General features: G+C 45.9%; 1 protein-coding gene across 1 annotated transcript in view; it reads left to right on the top strand.

Annotated features, from left to right (window-relative positions):
* Positions 1 to 1,642: 1,642 nt before the first annotated feature.
* The window catches only part of GPD1L (glycerol-3-phosphate dehydrogenase 1 like), a 61,876-nt gene continuing 39,589 nt past the window's right edge, over positions 1,643 to 23,929 (top strand). Inside the window, exons 1-2 of the mRNA XM_055321596.1 lie at positions 1,643 to 1,761; positions 15,346 to 15,523. Coding sequence (XP_055177571.1) covers positions 1,715 to 1,761; positions 15,346 to 15,523 — 225 coding nt within the window. The 5' untranslated portion in view covers positions 1,643 to 1,714. The remainder of the gene's footprint in view (positions 1,762 to 15,345; positions 15,524 to 23,929) is intronic.

Raw genomic sequence — 23,929 nt, 5'->3', positions numbered from 1 at the left:
GCTGGTAGCTCGTTATCACGCAGGTGTCCTTGCCAAACTGGAGAGTAGGCATTTTCAAGGAGGTATAAAGCTTTCAGGCAAAGGTGAAAAATGGATCACTTGGTATAAATCTTTGCAACGTCCAGATGTTCCCCAAGTCCATTAATTCACTATGTATTTTGACAACTTCATTTTCTAACAAAAATGCAAGAAAAAAACTAGTAAGGCTTCAAAAGTCAGTCTTTCACATCATCCCTGCCTAGATGTCTTTCCATTAGTGCAAAGAATTGAGAACAAACCGTCGGTGAAGGAATAGAGAAAATCTGTCTCACTCACTCCTTTAAGCATAATATCGATAAATCTTTCCTACAATGTAAAGATGAAAACAAAAATAATTGTCAATCCTCTCACCATCAGACTAATAGGCCTCGTATTTTTCTTAGGGATTAGAGCATTTGTTTCTTTAGTCAGTCAACACTGGTATTTTACCTTTTTGGTGCTCATCTTTACTACCTTTTGCAATCACCTCTTGAACTTTAAAAAATGCTGATGCTCGTGGGGCGCCTGGGTGGCTCAGTGGTTGAGTGTCTGCATTTGGGTCTGGGGGAGATACCGGGGTCCTGGGATCAAGCCTGCATCAGGGTCCCAGCAGGGAGCCTGCTTCTCCCTCTGCCTATGTCTCTGCCTCTCTCTCTGTGCCTCTCATGAATAAATAAATAAAATATTTTTCTTAAAAAAATTCTGATGCTAGTGGTTCATCCCAGGAGATTCTGATGATCCAGGGCATGGGGATTTTTTTTTAAAGCTCCAGGCTCTCATATGCAGCAGAGTTTGAGAGCCAGCGTTGTAAACCACTTCGTCCTCCTCCCACAGTGTCTAGCACGGTGCCTGGTGGAAAGTGACACTCAGAATGAATAATGTTCTATTCGTCAGGAAGCAGAAGCACAGTGTCGAATCTCCGAGCCACAAACTCTCCTGGGCCGAAGACAACGGGGTGGCATGTCCTGCCACGCAAATGGGGGGGGGGGGGGGGAGTGTGATGCCGCGGGAGCCCGGGCCTCTCTCTTAACTAACTAGAAAGTGTCCATCCTGAAGTCAGGGACTGTCCAGCTATGTCCAGAAGGCCTCAGGAAACACGAATTCACTAAGAAGTTCAAGGGCTGCCAGACTGTTTCCTGGCCCAAGCCAAGCGGACTCGAGTCAACCTGGGATCCTCTCTTGGCTCCAAAGTGCAGTGTGGCAGCTCCTCCCGCGTGGGGAGAAGGGCGCGAGTGGGGGTGGGCACCGCGATGAGCCGGGGCAGGCCTGCTCTGCTGGGCCGCGGCGCAGGCCGGGGGCCGCGGGGGAGCCGCAGAGCAAGCACCCAAGGTGCGCACGTGGCGCGGCGGCTGCAGCTGTCCAGGGGCGCGCGGCGGCGGGGGCGCGGGGCCGCGGGGCCGCGGACTACAAGTCCCGGCATGCCTCGGGCGGGGGCGGGCCGATGCCGGAGCCCCGCCCGGAGGCCCGCCGGGCTCGGGCGTGCGCAGTGGTTCTCGGGAGTGGCGGGGCGGGTCCTCCCCGGCTGTCAGCTGTGGCCCGGGGCGCCCGGGCGGCGGTGGTCGCGGCCATTGGCGGAGAGGCGGGAGGGGCGGGGCCTTGGCGAGCCGCTGTGGGCAAAGCGGTGCGCGCGGAGGCAGGCGGGCAGGCGGGCAGGCGGCCGGCTGGGGCGGCGGGGCTGCTGCGTTCCGTCCTGGCCATGGCAGCGGCGCCCCTGAGAGTGTGCATCGTGGGCTCGGGGAACTGGTGAGCGGCGGCGGCCGGCGGCGTGGGCTCCGCCCCCGGGAAGCCCCTCTGCCGGGCGGGCGAGGGCCGCGCGTCCCCGCCGCAGCGTGGGCACCGGGCACCGCGCGCGGGGAGGCGGGGCGGGCGGGCGGCCTGGCGGCGGGGTGGGCACGGAGCTCCGGGGAGGCCGCGCCGAGGCACTGGCCCCGCAGGCCCCGGGCCGGGCCCCGCCGAGGGCAGCGGGCGGCGGGTCCCTGCGCGCCCGCGGGCACCTGTCTGCGCCCCGGTCGCCGCGCGGCGGGCGCACGGGGGCCACCTGCTCGCCACGCCCGAGGCTTCCGCGCACCACTCGGAGCGTTCTGCGGGCGCCTCGGCGGATCCCCGGTCGGGGAGTCGATGCAGACGGGAGCATTTTTACTGTGGTTTCGGTATTGAGGAAGCCGAAGCCGAGAGGGGCTGAAGGGCGCTTGGCACCCAGGTCGCGGACGGGACCCGCGCTGCCCCTCCAAGCGCGGGTCTCGCCACCGCTTCTGCTGCGCCCAGGACCTTAGTAGGCTTTGGAGATGAGGAAACCCAGGTGCCCAGAGGCCGGGCTCCCGGAGGGGCCCAGAGGCGTTGGGAATTCTCTGGAGGGTTATTTGCGAAGCTTGCACCTCCGCTGGGCTTTATTTGACTTTCAACGTTTATGCGAGCACTTTGTGACAGGTGCTCTTCGAAGCGCTTTGTAGATGTCAGTTCTTTTCGTTCCCTTTATCAAACTTTGCTGCGCTGGCGTGTTGGGTGGATGTAGAGGAAGGAACGTGGGGCCAGGTGAAGGGGACGAAGCAGAGTTTAATACTGCTTCTGATATTTTTCAATTATTTTTCCATTGTTGTGCACTTTCCCCACACACACACACGAAGGATTGGTGGAGAATAGCTCAGAGCTGTGTCCTTTCAGTGCTTGGGGTTTTCTGTGGCCTGATGCTCATCACAGTTCAGACTTCTAGGAGAGCCGCAGCGCTAGGAGTGGTCCTGATTACTTGTCTTACTTGGTCGTACTCTTTGACTTGGCCCAGAAAGTTCTTGGAGGAAATCTTATCAGGTTTTCTGCTTTTCCATCCCATCAAGGCCTGTGGCCTCTCCCTGTGCCACACCCCTACCTCCATCAGGCAAGGTAACGATTTATTTAATTATCTGTTTCCACTCCTCCCTTTCTAGCGCTTGAGAACCACATCTACCTAAGTGCCTGGTATTTGCTAAACGAAAATTAAATGAATGTTTGAAAACTAATTTTTTAAAATGTAAGTATATTTGATTAGATAATATAGTCACATTCAAAACCCAGAAGGTACCAAAAATCCCACAAAAAAACCTAATGAGGGATCCCTGGGTGGCGCAGCGGTTTGGCGCCTGCCTTTGGCCCGGGGCGCAATCCTGGAGACCCGGGATCGAGTCCCACATCGGGCTCCCGGTGCATGGAGCCTGCTTCTCCCTCTGCCTGTGTCTCTGCCTCTCTCTCTCTCACTGTGTGCCTATCATAAATAAATAAAAATTAAAAAAATATATTAAAAAAAAAAACCTAATGAAATATCTTATGCGCACACGGGTCCCCCAGGATGTCTCCTGGAGGAAACCCAGTATCCTCAGTTTCTTCTGGCCTTTCTGGAGGAATTCTATCTGATGCAAGCAAATGCTTAAATATATTCCTTTCCCGCTCTGCCCTGCTAATACTAGGATCTTATGCACTTTCCCGTAAACTTTTTCTTTGAACCAACAACAGAATGTTCTCCACAACATTTAGTGGAGTGGGTGCCTCTCTGCAGCAAAGCTTCATTTGGACTTCCAGGGTGCCTTTGCCAGTTGATCCCAAGGTCACTTGAGTGTGATTATAAGCGGCCCTGTTGGCCAGAGGACTGGAAAAGTACTTCTTTAGCACGTGTTCTTTTAACATTAGTTTCCTCTTCTGTAAGAAGACACAGACCACAGATGACAGAGCCTTTTCCTAATTTGCAAGGTACAGAAGTAGCACGGCTTTGCCATGCTGGATTTGAGCCTGGAGCAGGAGTAACGAAGTAAACCTCCTGCTCCCTCCCCTGGGATTTGGCTGCCTTCCCACGCCTTCACTCTGATGTACTTGACTGTTTTCTTGGCCCACTCCAGCCCAAGGAAATGGAGTAGAACTTGGCTAGTGACCTTAGAGCGCAGCAATTGAGAAATGTGCCATCCTGATGGGTTGGGCTGGCTGCCCAGCTCCATTAATTATGGGATCAGACAGGAACATTGTTGCTCGCCTGCCACTGCCCTGGGTGCAAAGCCACGTGAGTCCTAGAGAGAGGATCACAACCTCCCCAGAGAGATTCAGAAATTGGGGAACTGAAATGACAACAGCATGGATAGTTTCCTGGGGCCCTGGGAGGGAGTTCAGGTCTGGTCAGCAGGCTTTCAGTGTTTGCCCCGTGTAGATACTGTGGCCTTTCCAGTGATACAGGCACAATGGTGCACAATCCCTGCCTATAAGGAATTTACCTTCTGGGCTGAGATACATGAGAAGATAAAATCAGAAGAAATGTAAAGTGGAATGTAATATTTGTCACAAGGTTAGTTAGATGTTATATTTTAAATAGTGTTTCTTACAGTGTGGTCCAAAGACCACCTACATCAGAATGACCACCGAAGCTATACTTGCTGACTCATATTCCCTGAAGATGGGACAGATTTTTCCTTACAGGACTTTGGCCTTTTGCTATTTGTAAAATATTACCTAGAGATGGACCTGCCCTTCCAGATTTGGTTCTTGCTTCAAGAATGTGAAGTTGCTTAAGCCATGTTTAAACATGGAACTGTGAAGTAGCTGAACATGCCTGTGTAAATAAGGTGCTGTCACATCTAAACCCATAGCTAAAAGGTGGCTGTCATGCTCACATTTGAATGTCTCCCCCATGTAAATGACCATTCATTGCAATACAGATTATGAATCTAGCTGACTTGGCCGGGAGCTTTAGCCAGGAATGACACAGGAGTAAAGTCAAGGGGTTGTATAACATGCCCTTGTCCTGTCCTTTGGCACCTCCTTTCCTACAGACAGGTCAGAAAGAGGAGGCCAGAGGGGGCCCTCGTACATCTAGCTGAGCCCTGCAATGCTGCCCACTCCCTGGGATGCAGGAGGCACTTCCTGATTTGCATGGCTTTTCATGGCCCTTGTAACTCAAAACAACAACAACAAACCCATAAAGCTTCATAAGTTCCACCAAAGATGAAACAAAGTTATTTTACCAGAAGTTTGGGGAAAATTACCCAGACACAGGGCAAGATCCAGTTCTAGCAATGAAACCTTCAGGGCTGTATTTACAGCCAAACTTCTGTGGTAGAGAACATATGTCCAAGCCCCAAAACTCCTTTGGGGGTAGAGTAATGCAGGAGGGGCTAGGAATTCCCACTCCTTGCATTTCGATCCTGATTCCCTGTTTGGCAGCTGTAAGGCCTTGAGCAAACTGCTTCTTCAAGAATCATTTGGTTATGATATTGGTACCTGCTGTCTAGGATTTTGGTTAGGATTAAATGACATGAGCCGGGAAAGTACAAAGTGACCAGTACTCAACAGACATCAGCTACTGTTACTGTGTTTATTTGATCAACCTTGACCAGCACCATCATTAAGTCACCAAATGGATCCAATTGGAGTCTGTCCAAGAAGCAGAGGCAGAGAGGGGAGAGAAGGTAAAAGACAAAGGGTGTAACTGATATGCGGAGTTGTTTGCCTTTTGCCCTAGTTTTCACTGTCACCCCACAGCTGGACTGAAGGGCAGGGAGAGCTTTGGCCTACTTTGCACTGATGACCAGAGCTGGATGTGGGTAACTATCTTTTTTTGACCTGGTGGAACCATCTAAATGCTGTGTTGTGGCCCTTAGCCCAGCTCTGTCACCCTTTTGTCTGTGCTCCTCAATTTCTATGGTTGATTCTTGCTACATGCCCACATGGAGCACTCAGAAGCGGTCTCAGAGGCTAAAGAGTAGCTCCTCTGAGGTCAGAAATAATCCCTTCCCTGTCCATAGGTGCCACTGACATACCTCTGCTTTGGGAGTCAGAAGGACAATCAGGGGATCCCTGGGTGGCTCAGCGGTTTAGTGTCTGCCTTTGGCCCAGGGTGTGATCCTGGGGACCCGGAATCAAGTCCCATGTTGGGCTCCCTGCATGGAGCTGGCTTCTCCCTCTGCCTGTGTCTCTGCCCACCCACCCCCCTTTGTGTGTCTCTCATGAACAAATAAATAAAATCTTTAAACAAAACAAAACAAAATAAAAAAACCCAATTTAATGATAAGATGGGTGGGAACTGAGCTGGGAAAATATCCAGAATTCCCTTGTGAACCAGAATGAGAAGTTTGTGCAACTAAAAACCAGAAAAAGCCCTGATATTTAATCACCTATTTCTATCCCCTCTGTCCCCTGTTCAGTACAAAAGGTCCCTAACTCATGATGGTTCAACTTACACTTTTTTTGACATTATGATGGCAGAAAAGTGACACGTGTTTAGTAGAAACCGTATTCTGAATTGTGCATCTGGATCTTCTCCTGGGCTGGCACCATGCAGTGGATCCTCCGTGGTGATGCCGGGTGGCAGCTGCAGCGCTGGGTCAGCCACCAATCACGATGGTGAACTAGTGGGACAAGGACAGCCATTCTGTTTGTCACTTTCAGTGCAGCATTCAGTCAATGACCTAAGCTAGTCAACACTTCATTGTGTAATAGGCTTTGTGTTCAATGGTTTTGCCCAACTGTAGGCTCATTTAAGTGTTCTGGGCATGTTGCAGGTCAGTGAGGCTAAGCCGTGGTGTTCAGGAGGTGAGGGAGACTAAATGAGTTTTAGGATATTTGAAGCTTACAGTGGGTCTATTGGGACAGAACCCCACTGGAAGCTGAGAAAGATCTGTATACAAATCATGGCTGCTTTTGTAGTGGTGGGTCAGGAGCTCGAAGTTCTCTTCCCTGAGCCTTTCATGTCTGTCATCTTCATTCTCTTCCATTTCCTCTCTCCTCGGGAGGTCATTTTCTGCATATCAGGTATGTGCATTACTTCATTTAAGCCTTCAAACAAGCCTATGCAGTTCTCCCTATTCTAGATGACAAAGTAAAGATGGAGAGAAAACATTTCCAGGTTAGAAGTTAATAAGGTGTAGTTGAAGCCCCAGATCCTTCTACATCTAATGGCCATGTTTCTATAAATTCTTGTTATTTTCAGTGGGAAGCATACTTTTACCTGAGGACAAATATCATCATCAGAGAAATATTGAATATCTTAATATCTTACCCTCCCAACAAAAGCCTAGTATAACAATATTCCACTTAAGAAAAACTAAAATGAGGGGTGCCTGGCTGGCTCAGTTGGTGGAGCATGTGACTCTTGATCTCGGGGTTGAGTTTGAGCTCCATGCTGGGTGTAGAGATTACTTAAAAATTAAGTAACAGATTTTTCACTCAAATATGCGGTTTTTCTAACAATCTGCTAGATTAATTTTAGGAAGTGTTACCTGCATTTCCACCCCTTAATCTCTGAGCACTGCCTGGGTGAGCCCACTCTCTTCTAAGATATCCCATTGGATAGAGAAGTCTCCTGTCCTTTAAGTCTTTACAGCAAGCCAGATAGTGTCTCCAGGTCTCTCAGTGGTTGCTGGTGGTAAGTTGTTTTGGGGGTTCTCACCAGCCAGGTCTCCCTTCTCTCTCTTCTCTTCATCCCTCACCTCCATGCTTGGTGACGTTACAAATTGAGTTCAGCATGCCAGAAGTTATCTGGGTTCTCTTCAAGTTATACTAGTGGCACTTTGCTGTCATTCTCCTCTGGGGCTCAGTCCCTTCCACATTTGGGAGCTGGGAACTGAATCAGTTTTCTGTTGCTGCCTAACCATATCCCCCGAAACTTAATGGCTTCAAACGGTAATCAGTGATTCTGGGGATCAGCAATCTGAACTAAGCTGGGAGGGTCTTCTGCTGGTCTGGCCTGGCCTCACTCATAAGGCTGAGGTCCTGTGATGAGTTAGCTGGGACTTTTGGTCCTGGGTAACATTCTTTGTGAATCTGGCAGTGGGCAGGTTTTTGCCAGGCTGATAGTGTCTGGACTACGTGTCTCTCATTTGTCAGCATGCCAGTTTGGACTTCTCCATTTGGTGGCTGGATTCCAACAGCAAGAGAGAGCTCATTTAAGTACCTCCTATGAGTGGAATCATGCAGTATTTGTCTTGCTGTAGCTGGCTTACTTCACTTAGCATAATGTCCCCAAGGTTCATCTGTGTATAGCATGTGTCAGAAGTTCTTCCCTTTTAAGGCTGAATAATTTTTCATTGTGTTTGTAGAGTACATTTTGTTTATTCATTCATCCATCAATGGACACTTAGGTTTCTTTTACCTTTTAACTTTTGCAAATACAGTGGTTCTCCTTGCCCACTGGGAATATATTCCAAAACCCTCGGTAGATGCCTGGAATCGCAGATAGTACAGAACCTTATAAAGACTGTGGGTTTTTAAAAATACATATGTACCTATGATAAAGTTTATTTATAACTTAGGCACAGTAAGAGATTAACAATAATAACTGATAATAAAATGGAACAGTTATAACAATATACTGTATTTGAAGTTATGTGAATGTGGTTCATCACTCCCAAAATACCTAATTTTACTGTACTCCCTGTTCTTGTGATGATGTGAGATGATCAGCTGGTGACATCATGGGGTGAAGTGAGGTGAATGGTGCAGGGATTGAGACCTGGCATTTGAGGGGTGTGGTAAGTGAAACCATGGAAGACAGAAAGGACAGGTGAGGGGGACCTCTGTCATGCTGCTGTGACTTTGGGTGTCTGAACATCTGAGTCCTGGCTTTTCATTCTGTTGGGTCCATACTCTGAAGTGGAATCGTCAGATCATGCGGGTAATTCTATTTTCAGTTTTTTTTGAGGAACCACTGTATAGCTTTCCATGACAGCTGCACCACTTTACATGCCTGCCGATAGTGCCCAAGGGTTCCAATTTCTGCACACCCTCACTAACACTCATCATTTTCCTCTTTCGTTTGTTTGTTTTTTTTTTCTCCTGTAGTAACCATCCTAATGGGTGTGAGGTGGTATGTCTTTCGTTAATTGTTAATCGCATGTCATGTGGCAAGAACATTTTGCATCTTGTATTTTTGTTCAGCGTAACATTCTGTCATAAGCTTTGTCTTGTGCCCTTTGAATTTTGATCGATAGAAAGGCCTTATTCATCTTCTACCCCTCCTTTTCTTTGTGAAGTTGGGCACATTGATCTTTTTTTCCCTCTGTGGTTTCTTCCTTTGATTTTAAGCTTAGAAAGCTTCCCGATCTGGAGATCAAATAAACATTCACCGAGTGGCATCTGTATTTAAAATACTGCATTTTTCACATTTGCATCTAATACTCTGGCATTTGATTGTACTTTAAAAGCCCTTTAATGCAAAGAATTACACAAAATGTTAACAGTGGTTCTCCCTGGGTGGTGAGATTATTCATAATTGCCTTTTCATCGTCCATGTGTTGCTTTTATGAGTAAAAAAAGTAGATGGTATTTAAAACAAAATTGACCACCCTCTTCCCTTGGCTCCACAGTCAGGATCAGCTCTGGAAGAGACTGGGGCATGGAATGAGGAAAATCTGGCCAAACCCTTGCTAATTCCCCTCACTTAGTTTTCTCTGTAAACAGTAGGAGGTATTTATAGGGTCCTTTCTGTCCCAGAAAGATTCTGCAGTCTCTGGGGGAGCATGGGCCACCAGAATTCTGTCGGGATCACACCTGGCTTGGTAGGTGACCCTTCCTTGGCTGATGCAGCACATCCTCAGCCTGATGAAAATATCATACCCTTTTAGAGAGGAAGGGGCAAGAAGGCAGGAGGGTGAATGCCAAGGGGGAAAGGGTGGAGGTATGCCAGGCTGAAGGTTAGGACCCCCAGGAGGGTGTTGTCCATACAGCTGGGACCCAGGGAGGGACAGCAGAGTGTTAAAGACATGGTGTGCAGTGTGACTCTCTGGTCCTCTACTAACCACCTATGTGGTCTCTGGGCTTCAGTTTCTTCATGTACAAAATGAGGATAAGAGAGGCACCGGGGGTGGCTCAGTCGATTGAATGTCTGAGTTGATTTCATCTCAGTTCATGAGCTCAGGGAGATTGAGCCCCATGTCAGGCTCCATGCTGGGCGTGGAACCTGCTGAAGATTCTCTCCCAGCTCCCTCTGCCCCTCCCACCCCCCCTTAAAAATGAGGATAATAGATGGATATTGTATATAATATATGTAAATGATGATGATGATGATAAAACCTGCCTCAAAGGATTGCTGAGGCATGAAACAGATAAAATGGGTAAGATATTTAAAGGAGTGCTGTGGTGGTACTCCTACTGCAGTATATAAATGTATCAAATCAACAAGTTGTACATCTTAAACTTACACAATGTTATATGTCTATGATATTTCAAGAAAAACAGCAACAAAAGCCAGTGCCAGACACCTGGTAGGTCTACCCCTCTCAGGCCTGGACCCTGCCCCTGTCCTCTTCGCCTTCTCTCTTCCTCTGCAGTCCCATCCTCTCCCTCCTTCCCTCCCTTTCCTTCCCTTCATCTCACCCCTCCTCCCTCCCCTTTACCTTCTCCCTCTTCCTCCTTCCCCCTTGGCCTCCCCTCCCTAGAAGTGTTGGCTTCTGATAAAAGCAAATAATCTCCAGGCCCTACCTGTTCCTGCACCTTTGCTCCAGGGCTGGAAGGTACTCCACTCCCTCCCCCAGGTGACACCCTTTCAATCTTCAGAGTTCGGCCATAGTTGCACTTCCTCTGGGCTCTCCTGGACCTGACATGATTGAGTGTCACCATCCTGGACGTGACATGATTGAGTGTCACCATGTCCTCGGCTCATGGCACAGTTATAAGCTTGCTGGAGCAACCTCACTTTCCAGGCCCCATGAGGGTGTGGACTTTTGTACTCTGTTCCCTGTACCACCCAGTGCTCAGCAGTATCTATGTGTGATGGGTGTTCAGCATGCATTTTCCACAAATGATTCTGCTCTGTGTGAGGGCAAACAAAATTGCGGGAAGTGTGGGCCTTGGAAACAGATCTGGGTCAGAACTGCTGGGTGCTAATGGGAGCATGACTTGGGTGACACTTGTGAGAGTCAGCTTCTTCATCTGTGAAGTTAAAGGGGATAATGTGTACCTCTCTTGGGGCTGCAGTAAAGATGAAAGGAGATCTTAAATCAAGCCCCAGTATATAGCTGGCACTGGAACATGACCTCTCCATGTCCCTTCTGAACTTCATTTGCATAGCATTATAGAAGTTGCAAATCAGTCTATATGATTTCATGGGGAAATGTGATTTTATATATCTGTGTAAAGATTCAGGACTGGCCATGAGCAGACCCGAGTCCCTTGCCCAGTTCTGCTACTACCTGGTTGTGTGGCACAAGTTCAGAGTGACTCTGATCCTCGGTGTCCTAATCGGCAAGGCCAAAAGTTTGGGCAGGATTAAACCCCCATTTTATAGGCTCCGCCATTATGACTTTTGGCTCTGCTTCATATTTGGGTTATTATTTGCTTGTTAAACTTTGTTTAAAAGTTGACTTTATAAGAAAACTTTCTATCACTACCATAAACATCGTATGTTGGAGATAACAACCAGTAGGATGAAAACAAAACAGTGTTACAGAATTCTTGCCAAATACTGCTACCTGCCAAGGCTCAGTGTCTGAGGTACTTAGAGACTTCATGAAGAAGGGAAATTAGCACATGCTGGAGAGATGGTAACAACACAGTAGCACTCAAATGAGACATTCTGCACTCTCTCAGAAGGCCATGGGAGTTGAAAGGGAATAAGGGAGTCAATGTCCTTTGGTGCCCTGTGTGTGGGTAGCACTCAGCCATTGGGGATATCCTTGGTACCCACTTCTCACTCTGGAATACACTGGATTCAATCATAGACCTGGAAAGGACCTTAAAGATCACTGTCCCATCTGTCATTTATTAGATAGATGAACTGGGCCAAGCGTGGAAATGGCTGCTCATGCCCTTGATCCTGACAGTGAAAGATCCATGCCTGACTCTGCTCGTGCAATGGTACAAGATCCCTGAGATGTGGAGAGCTCCACCAGTGTGTCTGGCAACCCAGCCCCAATCACAACCAAGCCACACAGAACTGCTTGCGTGGACTGTAGCCAACACTTATTTTAATCTCAATTCTAATAGCTGTGAGTGTTTGGGGACTGGCTCTCTCTGCAGGCCAGTCACTTTTTTTTTTTTTTTTTTTTGAAACAGGGTATGCCACTTACAAGCCTCTAGTCCCTTCAAAACATTTAAGTTCCTCCAAAACACTTGGTTTGCTCTCTCTGATCCTTTTTCTTCACATTGGTCAGAAGTAGTAACACATGTAATGAGCACAGCTAGAGTGCTCATTTCAAAGCCACAAAGGAGTTTGGGGTGTGGATTATATACTTCTTTTAAAAAAAACCAAAACAACTTTTCTCAGAGTATAATTGATATACAGAAACCACTGGACATATTCAATGTATACAGTTTGATGGGTTTGGAGATATGAATATACCCAGGAAAAAAACACCACAAATCAAAGTAATAAACATCTTTCATAAGAATTTAAAAAGTTAATAATAAATAAAAATAACAATTAAATAAATATTTATTTCCTAAAATAAAAAGTTCCTGCCTGCCCCAGTCTCACATTTTTGGTGTTAAGAACACTCAGTGTCCTGTCAGCTGTGGGCTTCTCATATATGGCCTTTATTAAATGTTGAGGTCGATTACACTTTTAGAGGTTTAATAAATTACACAGAAAAAAGGTGGGCAGGAAAGAAAATGTTTGGTTCAACATGGAGATTGCATTAGATTGTAAAAGAGATTAAAACAATAAAATACAGTGTTTTAAGTCCTGAGCCCAAAAAAACTCAGATTACTATGTAAAGTTATTTATAAAGAACAAGACAAGGCCTTGTAGGCACTAGAATCTTTTTGTTCTTGTCCTTGCTAGATTTGTTCTTGAGTTAATTCCATGCTTCTCGGGGTGCCTGGGCAGCTAGCTCAGTTGGTTATCATCTCAGCGTTTGGCTCAGATCATGATCTCAGGGTCCTAGAATCAAGTGCCCTGTCCCTCAGGCTCCTGGCTCAGTGGAGGGTCTGCTTTCCCTCTCTCTCTGCCACCCCCCCCCATGCTCTCTCTCTCAAGTAAATATATAAAATCTTTAAAAAAAGGGGATCCCTGGGTGGCTCCGTGGTTTGGCGCCTGTCTTTGGCCCAGGGCGCGATCCTGTGTCCTGATCGAGTCCCGCGTCGGGCTCCTGGCATGGAGCCTGCTTCTCCCTCCTCCTGTGTCTCTGCCTCTCTTTCTCTCTCTGAGTCTATCGTTAATAAATAAATAAATAAATCTTTTTAAAAAAATCTTTTAAAAAAATTCCATCCTTCTTTCCTCAATTCTGATCACTGTCCCTTTCCTGAGATAAATGGATAAATTAAGCTAGTGGTTCTCAACTTTGGCTGTAAATTAGATTACCTGGGAGCTTTAAAAATCCTGAGTCCCACGCCACACCACAGACCAATGAAATCTGTACCTCTAGAGTAGGATCAGGCATCTGTAGTTTTCTAAAGCTCTGCAGGGACTGACGTACAGCCAGTGTTGAGAACTGCTGTTCTGCGCCACGGTCCAGAACTTTGGTGGTATCCCACCTCACAAAAGAATAGGGTAAGCTATTGTACTGTTGTATGTATCAAAGCTCTGTGGCTTTACCTGTGAAACTTTTATTCTATGCCAGCAGGACAGTTTGTTAGCTAAATACCTATTCATCCAGTTCTCCTTGTAGAAGAGAGGCCAGGAGAGGCACCTGGGTGGCTCAGTGGGTTAAGAGTCTGCTAAGCGTCTGACTTCAGCTCAGGCTCAGGTCATGATCTCTGGGTCTTGGGATCAAGCCCCACATTGGGCTCCCTGGTCTGCAGGGAGTCTGCTTTTCCCTCTTCCTCTGCTCCTCCTCACCCACCACTGCTTGTGCCCTCTCTCTCTCTTAAATAAAATCTTAAAGGAAAAAAAAAAAGAAGGAGAGAGCCAAGATTGTCCCCAGGATCACTATCCCCTTCATTCTAATCTGGGAAATAACTACTCATGGACTCCCAGGGAGGTAACAGCCAAGGCTCCCTGTGCTCCTTGGCTTTGGGAGAAGTGAGCAAAATAAGGAGGGTGGGGCTCTTAGGCACTAGGAATTCAAATCCAGGAAAATAAGCCAGAACCACCAGATCCCTTCCTGGGATCTTACCAGAACATATTTGCTTCTCTTTTTACAAACTCCTGTTGGGGAAGCCAAGCAACTGCAACCAAAGGCAAACCCATAGCATCTGCTGAAATGATTAGTTCAGAAAATTCAAATGAATATTAAAACTGTTAAACATTAAGTCCATTAGGCCTTGCTGTGCATCCTTTGGGATTCATTGGTGCTGAAAATGACATGACAAAAATCAAGGGGGAAACTCCCGTTACATTACATGTGAGGTCATCAGGGACCTTGTCCTGCCTCCTCCTCGGTTTCACCAATAACTTTGTTCAATCACCCATTCATTCATTTATCTCAGTTATCAAATACTTACCAAGTGCCCACTGTGCCAGTGATCCAATAGGGAAAAGACAATGTGTTGTTTGCTTTTAAAACCTTATCACCTACTCAGAGGTGAATAAGGTAAGAGGAATTCCTTCCCACACCAGGAAAGTTGTATAAGAAACAAAGTATTTCTCCATTCAGAGTCACCCGGGCCCAATCAGCAGCCCGTGGCCCACTGTGCACTCAGCGCGCGTGAGATGGGCACAGGTGCCCGGGCTGTCCAGGAACACCTCTGCTGTGGAGGCCACCAGCCCCAGACCCACGGCCCTTGTCCAGAGGCCTGGCCTTAACTAGCTGGAGTGCCTTCTCTTCCCCTGTAGCAAAACCTATGGGACACTAATTAGTTACCAGAATGTGTTTGGTGACTAGAGATACAGAAGAAAAAGGGAGCTTGCTGGGGGGCTAGCAGCCTGCTGGGGGCACCTAATACCCAGGCAGCCGAGCCCCATGCCCTCTCCCTCTGCTCCTTTTCTGGAATTCACTCAGGTTCTTGTCTTCCCATTATGACTGCAACTTGGGCCCCTTGCAGTTCACCTGAACACAATTTACTCTGCGGTAGCTACATTTTAATCTCTGCGATGGATTTGAAATATAGCCTGGTTGCCTCGGAGGTTTAGAGTCCCTGCCAAGTGTTTTTATGTTTTATGTCATCTTTTTAGGTGGGTTTCTCTTCTGCCTGTGATGCTCTCTTCCAAGATTGATGTTTATTAGTTTCAGGGGGGTGGTGTTTTGTTTTTGACCTTGTACCAAATTCCGGGGCTTTCCTGATCACAGGGCAGTGGGGTGGGGTTGGGGGTTGGGTCTTTCCAGGTACAAACAACTGAGCTTCAAGTGGCTTGTGGCTGATACGACATCCCATCTGAAGTTTTAAATCCCATTTCCTGAATCAGAATCAGAACGTGATTCTTCTGAACTACAATCGAATGTTTTTTCCCTTTTGCCCAAGTGAGTTTAATTTTTTTTTTCTTCTCCACTGTTTCTTTCATAGGGGTTCAGCTGTTGCAAAAATAATTGGTAATAATGTCAAGAAACTTACGAAGTTTGCCTCCACAGTTAAGATGTGGGTCTTTGAAGAAACGGTTAATGGGAGAAAACTGACAGACATCATAAATAATGACCATGAAAATGTAAAGTATCTCCCTGGACACAAGCTGCCAGAAAATGTGGTAAGACTGTGGGACGGAAAGTACTTTTGGTTCATTCTGAAAGTTGGGCTTGGCTGAGTTAGCTCTTGGGCTTGGGGACATGGGAAAGCTACTTACCTCATCCTTCATCCCTTTCTACTACCAACTTCTTTGCGTAGTCAGCTTTGGTTTTCCTGACTCTGAGGATAGGGTTTGTATCAGTTTGCTAGCTTGCGTAACAATGTGCAATAGAACAGGTGGCTTAGACAACAGAGGTTTATTTTCTCCCAATTCCACAGTCTTCCAGTCCAGGATGACAGTGTTGGCAGGTTTGGTTTCTTCTGAGGCTCTCTCTCTGACTTGTAGACGGCCGTCTTCTTCCTGTATGTCTGTGTCCTAATCTCTTCTCCCCCCTCCCTTTTTTTTTTTGTTAAAGGTTTTATTTATTCATTTGAGAGAGAGAGTGCACACAAGCTGGGGGGAACAGCAGAGGGAGAGGGAGAAGCAGGCTCTCCGCTAAACAGGGAGCCCAAGGCAGGGCTCAATCCCAGGACCCAGAGATCATGACCGGAGCTAACGGCAGATGTTTGACTGAGCCACGCAGGTCCCCAGTCTCCTCTTCTTATATGGCCGCAAGTCATGCTGAATTAGGGCCTACCCTAATGTCCTTACTTTTAACGTAATTACCTCTGAAGATCCTGGCTCCAAATACAATCATATTCCAAGGTACTAGGGTTAGGACTTCAACATATGAATTAGGTGTGGGGGTCGATGTGAGGAGAGGCACACAGTTCAACCCATGACAGGCTACTTTCTTCGCATTCAAAGTGCTGGTCCTGTCAAAGTTGGAACTAACAGCTTTGCCGTTGGCTGCTTGTTGGACTCCTAGTCTGATACTCCCTTTCTAAATGCATGGACTTTGAACTCCACACAAGGATAGCTAATGCACTGGTCTGTAATTAAAATCAGGGTCAAGGCCTGAATTATAGAAGGAGATTGGAGAAAATAGAAAATTGTAAGACTGACAGTTTAAAATGTAAGCTTATTAGGTCTGAGAGGGAAAAATACAGATAATTGCCTGGCCTCATTCCAGTGACTTGCAATAGATAGGGGGAGGAAGAAACAAGCCAGAGGAACCAAAAGAGTGTACCATGCTGTTTGAGTGGAATTTGGGAGCTTCTGCTGCCAGATTCACCCCTGGGTGGCTTTGTGTAAGTCTGTTTGAAGACCAGACCATTATGACTGCCTAATTCCCTGGTTAACTGGCAGACTCATCTTCTTTGTTAATGAAAACACTCATCCCTGCATGTATTCACTTATCAACCTTTATGAGTGTGTACAGTGCATGCAAAGCACAGTGTTGGTTGCCTAAGACAGGAAGAGGAATAAGATGATGTTGCTTCCCTCAAGGAGTCCAGCAAGGAAGACAGATTCGTAAACTGATAAATGCCAGGAAGTCTGGATTTGCAAAGACCTTGCTCACTGGAGATTGCTGTTTGGCTTTTGGTTACAGTATTCAATAGTGTCAAGCACTGTTCTAAGTAGTCCACATATCTTATCTCATGTAATGTTCTCAAGAACCCTCTTAGGTTGATATTATTAGTTTTTCTATTATGACAATAGTTCTGATTTTATGAGAAACCAAGGCTCAGAGAAGTTAATGAACTTGCCCAGGGTCTCATAGCTAGGGGCTAGGGTTTGAATGTGATTCTTGGTGGGCTCTTCCCATTGAATCCATTGTCTTCTGGACATTGATCACTGGGTCACCGCACAGGGTCAGGCAGCATTTCTATGCAGCTATTCTTGGTGTTGTGGGTGGGGAGAGAAAGGCTCCCTACGGTTCTGAGCTTAGAAGTTACCTTGTCCAAATATCCGATGGGAGGAACAAAGGGAGCAGCTACTTCCACTGCAATAGAAGGCTTCTAAGGTCATCTTTGACCCATGTTTGGAGTAGGAAATTCCCAGGTTTCACTTCTCATTCTTGTTGGAATCAATGGTTCCTTCCCTTCTGTAAATCACATACTTTGTTAATATGTTCCTTCCACTCTACTTTGTGCCAACCTGTTCACCCCCACCTGCCCCAAGTGTGTGAACCTGACTTTCTGGTTTTCTTTCTTCCATAGTTCCTGGTGCAATGCTCAGGGGATTTGGGGGGAGGGGAACCTGTCAAGTGGTTCTGTGAAGCCAACTTGTGCTGGAAGCAGGGGCCAAGAGGGAAGAAGGAAGGGAAAGAATTGACATAGAGAGAAGGGACCCAGGGGTTCCTAGGTGGCTTAGTTGGTCAAGTGTCTGCCTTTACCTTGGGTCATGGTCTCTGGGTCCTGGGATCAAGCCCTGGGTGGGGGCGGGGGCTCCCTGCTTAACAGGGAGTCTCTTTCTCCCTCTCCTTCTGCTTCTACTCATGCTCTCTCTCTCTCTCTCTCAAATAAATAATCTTCAAAGAAACAAACCAGAATTGACATGGAAGAGTCAAAAGCCATTGCCACTCAGAGCCTAGTCCCCACACTGACTGATCCCACCACCTGCCCACAGAGTGAGGAGAGAAAGGAGGAACCATCCACTCCCAGGACTCTGTTGATGTCTGAAGCCTCGTAGATGCATGGAAGTGAATGTGTCCATTCTCTGGGAAGGACATTTGCACGGTTTCCAGGTGTTGTAGGGGTGGAATCACAGGGTCACCGAGAACTCACAGCTGTAATGTCACTACACCACATCACTGGTTCCCAAAGCGGTTATACAGTCTATGCTCTGCCAGCGTGTCTGAGGGTTCATGTTGTCCCACATCCTTGCCAGTGCTTGGCAGAAGATACCTAGGGGTCGGAAAGGTTTATTTCTTAAGCTGGTGGAAGGTACACAGGTGTTTTTTCCCTCTCTACTCTTTATAGTTTTGAACTGTTCATAGAAAATACTGCACAATAAAGTCGAGCGATGGTGAAGTGCGGTGGTGGAGGACTCGCCTGGGAGTCAGGGCCTGGCCTTGCATGCTCGCCGAGTGAGCTTGTGTTCAGTGCCTTACTTACGCTTAGGGACTTTGCAAAGAGTAAATGAGGTGGTCCATATATATTTAGCTTTCTATTAAGCATTTTGTTTTAAAAGCTGGTGTTTTGTTTTGGTTTTATTTTCTTTTAGTTTGATGTTTATTTCAGAGTTTTCCAGCTATCTCATTTGATCATTTAAGAAGTCAATTAGTGTTAGATAAGACCCTTATAGTTATGAGGCAGATGCTGCATTTCCGTCAACATAGGGTTGTTAACTTGTGACACATGTCGGTTGGTGGGCTGACTTGAGACTGTGAGTCTTTCTTCCTTGAGGCCCCTACACTGTTTCCCACTGACCTTCTTGCCCATCCTTATGACGTGACTTCCCACCGCCACCCCCACCCCAACCTCTTGTAATAATGATATCACTGTGTCATCACCTGTTGGCTAAAAGCTGGGGCAGTCTGGGTTTGCAGTTTTCTCTGAAACCTGGGTGGAAAGACTACTTCCCATTTCCTGCCATTATAGGATAAAAATTGTTGATCCTGCTTTATAGCTGTCTATTCGGGGCCTCCTCCAGATAGAGAGCTTCTCTACCTGCTTGCTGCAGGTTTAATCAGCCTCAGCGTAGCACTAGGATTTACGATCACAGCATGAAATCTGTGAAATACTGTTGTCATTGCTTCTCATCTTGCCTTCTGAGCCTTACCAACTCCTTTTTATTTTATTTTTATTTTATTTTTTTATTTTTCCAACTCCTTTTTAAAACAACTTTACTGGGCAGCCTGGGTGGCTCAGCGGTTTAGCACTGCCTTCAGCCCAGAACATGATCCTGGAGTCACAGGATTGAGTCCCACATCGGGCTCCCTGCATGGAGCCTGCTTCTCCCTCTGCCTGTGTCTCTGCCTCTCTCTCTCTTCTCTCTCTCTGTATCTCATATATAAATAAATAAAATCTTTTAAAAAAATTTTAAAAAAATAAAACTTTACTAAGGTATGATTCATAGATCATGTAATTCACCCATTCAAGTGTATAGTTCAGTGGTTTTCAGTATATTCAGAGTTGTGCACATATCACCACAATCAATTTTAGAATATTTTCATTACCCTAAAAAGAAACCCCACACCATGTAGGAGTTACTTCGTATATCCTTCTATCCCCTGCCCAGCCCTAAGCAACTGCTAATCTTTCTATTGTCCACCTATTCTGGACATTTCATATAAATGGCACCATACAATATATGATCTTCTTTGTCTGACTGCTTTGATTTAGCATTGTGCTTTCAAGGTTCCTGCATGTTGTAGCATGTGTCAGCACTTTTTATGGCTGAATAAGATTTTATTTTATGGATGTATCCTATTGTATTTATCCACTTGTCAGTTGATGGACATTTGGGTTGTTTGCACTTTTTGGCTCTTGTGAATAATACAGCTGTGAACATTAGTATGTGGTGTTTTGTGTGAACACGTTTTCAGTTCTTCTGAGTGGGGACCTAGGAGTGCAATTGCTGGATCGTATGGTAACTAACTCTTTGAGGAACTGCCAGGCTGTTTTCCAAATGATCGATCACACCATTGTACATTCCCACCAGCAGTGTATGGGGGTTCCACTTTCTCCACATTCTTACTGATGTCTTTGTCATTATCTAACTTTCTGACCCTACCCATCCTAGTGGATATGAAGTGATATTTTATTGTGATTTTGACTTTCATTTGTCTAATGGCTAACGATGTTGAGCATCTTTTCATGTGCTCATTGGACATTTATGTATCTTCCTCGGAGAAATATGTATTCACCATCTTAGTCCATTTAAAAAAATTGGGTTTTCTTTTTATTATTGAGTGGTAAGAATTCTTTTTTTTTTTTTTTTCCTTAAGATTTTATTTTTAAGTAACTCTATACCCAATGTAGGGCTTGAACAAGAGTTGCATGCTCTTCCCACTGAGCTAGCCAGGCAACCCTGGAATTCTTTTTTTTTTCTTTTAAAGATTTTATTTATTTATTCATGAGAGACAGAGAGAGAGAGAGAGAGAGAGAGAGAGAGAGAGAGAGAGGGAGGCAGAGAAACAGGCAGAGGGAGAAGCAGGCTCCATGCAGGGAGCCCGATGCGGGACTCAATCCCGGGACTCCAGGATCACGCCCTGGGCCAAAGGCAGGTGCTAAACCACTGAGCCACCCAGGAATCCCACCTCTGGAATTCTTTTTTTTTTTTTCCCACCCCTGGAATTCTTAATACATATTAGATTACCAGTCCATTTTCAGATATATAATTCAGAAGTATTTTTTCTTTTCTTCAACTTTTCACTTTCTTGATGCTGTCCTTTGAAGCATAAAAACTTCTAAGTTTGAAATCGAATTTATATATTTTCCTTTCTTTTTTTTTTAAAGATTTTATTTATTTATTCATGAGAAACACAGGGAGAGAGGTAGATATATAGGCAGAGGGAGAAGCAGGCTCCCTGCAGGGAGCCCAATGTGGGACTCCATCTGAGGACCCCGGGATCACGACCTGAGCCAAAGGCAGACGCTCAACCGCCGAGCCACCCAGGTACCCCTATATTTTCCTTTCTCACTAACTCTTTGGATTTGGTTTCTTGCAGAGGCCTGCATTGGCTGATGTTTCCTTTACAGCTAGAATAGTGACTGGATTTTTTTTGCGGTCTGAAGGAGTGCTAGGGACAGTGGACGTGGTGAGGAAGAACAAAGCTGGGTGAAGATTTGTGTTTCAGGGCTTTAAGTGGTATCTTAGGCAATATAAGGTTAGACTGAGATAATTTTTTAAAAAATGGCCACTTAACTTTTGAGTAATAGGGTTGTAGTAATAACTATTAATTTTGGCTGAAAGCTTCTGAAAATTAGAATATCAGGTCAGTAGAAGCCTCACTGTTAACTCTTTCCTCCCTGGGTTTAGCTTTCTGGTTTTTGTTAGAGGACTCATCGTCACCATTGCTTCTTGAATCTAAATGCTCCTCAGAATAGTTTGGAGAGTTTAATGGGGATTGCTGGGTCTACCTGAGGGTTTCTGATTCATTAGGTCTCAGATGACACCCACACATTTACATTTTTAACAAGTTACTGGTGATGATGTTGCTCAGGAACCACACTTTGGGCACCACTAGTCTACACAATCAGTTTATTTTTTTATTTTTATTTTTTATTTTTTTATTTATTCATGAGTCACACACACACAGAGAGATTGAGAGGCAGAGGGAGAAGCAGGCTCCATGCAGGGAGCCTGATGTGGGACTCTATCCCTGGACTCCAGGACCACGCTCTAGGCCGAAGGCAGGTGCTAAACGGCTGAGCCACCCAGGGATTCCCCCCACAATCAGTTTATATTTTGGTGTAGTATTGGGGAATCCAGGTGTTTCACAGCTGTGTTTCTCTCAAAGCAACCTCATGTTTACATAGGATTCATCAGATAAGGTTGTCTGTATCTGAGGATCATTTTTCTGAATATAGAGCCAAGGACATAAATTTCACCTATGCTCTTGGCCGAAACTGAGATTAGAAGAATAGGAGGGCACTGTAATATTTTTGAACCTCTACTTTGCTATGTGTGTTACTCAGATACTGTTGTATTTGATCTAAATACTCATTCCCTCGAGAATGCAGGTGAGTTACCTCTGGTGCTCCAGTTAGCTAACTGGTGATCAAGCTAGGCCAAGGTGTCCATATATTATTATACAGTGATAACTAGTCCAGGGGGGATGCCGAAGAACCTTTAGGCTTCTCCACGTGCATTTACCAACTTTGTTTTAAATGATTTTGTGTGTGTGTGTGTGTGTGTGTGTGTGTGTGTATAAAAACTTGGGCCAAGAGGGACACCTGGGTAGCTCAGAGGTTGAGTGTCTGCCTTTGGCTCAGGGGTGATCCCAGGGTCCTGGAATTGAGTCCTGCATCAGGCTTCCTGTGAGGATCCTGCTTCTACCTTTGCCTATGTCTCTGCCTCTCTCTCTGTCTCTCATGAATAAATAAATGAATCTTTTAGAAAAGATAACAAAAACCTTGGGCCAAGAGCCCTGGATTCCTGAAAATCTGAACTTTAAGTGGATCAACTGTGATGCCTTGGTTCTGACTTGATTATTTATCTTCCTTGCCTACCAAAGACAAGCCCTTTTGTTCTGAGTTGTCTTTCCCAGGTTCTTTAATGGTGGACACCCTCAGAAAGATTTTGACGGGAAGTGTGTGAAATAGGTCAGCATTTCTTTTTTTTTTTTTTTAAGATTTTATTTATTTATTCATTAAAGACACAGAGGAGAGAGAGGCAGAGACACAGGCAGAGGGAGAAGCAGGCTCCATGCAGGGAGCCTGATGTGGGACTCGATCCCGGGACTCCAGGATCACACCCTGGGCCAAAGACAGGTGCTAAACCACTGAGCCACCCAGGGATTCCCTAGGTCAACATTTCTAAAGCAGTGTCTTGATTTTGTTCAGAGTGAAAAATAGGCAAAGACTAAGCTAAAGGTTTTATTCCCAAACAGGGTATTCCAGTTACTGAGTTAGTTGAGGAGATCTCGTTTGATACTGTGTAAGAGAAATAGTGTTCTGTGAATGGACCATATGCACCATAGAAATGCAGCTCATATTACACATTGCCTCTGTGGGTTAACCCCCAAGCACTCCAACAAGGAGAGTAGAAGGACGTCTGTATGTACAGTGAGTCCCCAGTCATACTGTCCTGGAGAGTCGTCATGTTCCCAACCAACTGCAGGTTCTTTGATTTATTGAAGAAGGAAATGTAAGAGACAGAAGAAATCCAGACCAGCTGGCAGCTTCCTTGCATGTTTTTAAAAATGGGACACAGACTCTTTAAAAGGTAAGAATTTGTAGGAAGCAGGTAGATTTTTCTGATGGGTAATCTCTTTCATTTGTTTCATATCATTTTGAAGTACTGTCATTATTTACATTACTTAATTTGAAAGTGCTCTATAAAGTAGCTGGGTAGGAAAATTGATTTTTGTACTCCCTTCATATATAAGGGATTAAGGTGAGCAAAGATATGTCACTTATCCAAGGTCACATAGCTGATCACTTGCAGAGATGGAGCTCAAACGTACATCTTTTCCATATTTTCTCTTTGGTTCTAATGTCTTTTCCTTTTCACCATGTTGGGAAATACCCCAAGGGGGCAAAAAGGTGTGTGTGTGTGTGTGTGTGTGTGTGTGTGCGTGTGTGTGTGCGCGCGCGCGCGCGTGCATGTGTGTGTGTTGGGGATGGATGGGGAAGAGGAGAAACGGATCTAGAGGAGAAAAAAGATTTTAACTAAAATTCAGACTGTCAGGCTTTGTATGAGTGTGTACAGAGCAGAAATCCCCCACCTTAGCAGGGCTAGTTAGTTATCCAATGTGAAATGAGGGGTCAGAGTTTTCATAAAGGCTGGGAGGGGACTGGGTGGATCACAGGCAAATATATAAGAACGTAAAAAGTTTTGCCAGTAACGGATGACGTAGCTGGGGATTGACATCAG

The sequence above is a fragment of the Nyctereutes procyonoides genome, unplaced genomic scaffold (genome assembly GCF_905146905.1).
Source record: "Nyctereutes procyonoides isolate TBG_1078 unplaced genomic scaffold, NYPRO_anot_genome, whole genome shotgun sequence".
NCBI classification, from domain to species: domain Eukaryota; kingdom Metazoa; phylum Chordata; class Mammalia; order Carnivora; family Canidae; genus Nyctereutes; species Nyctereutes procyonoides.
This window is presented reverse-complemented; position numbering and strand designations above follow the sequence as displayed.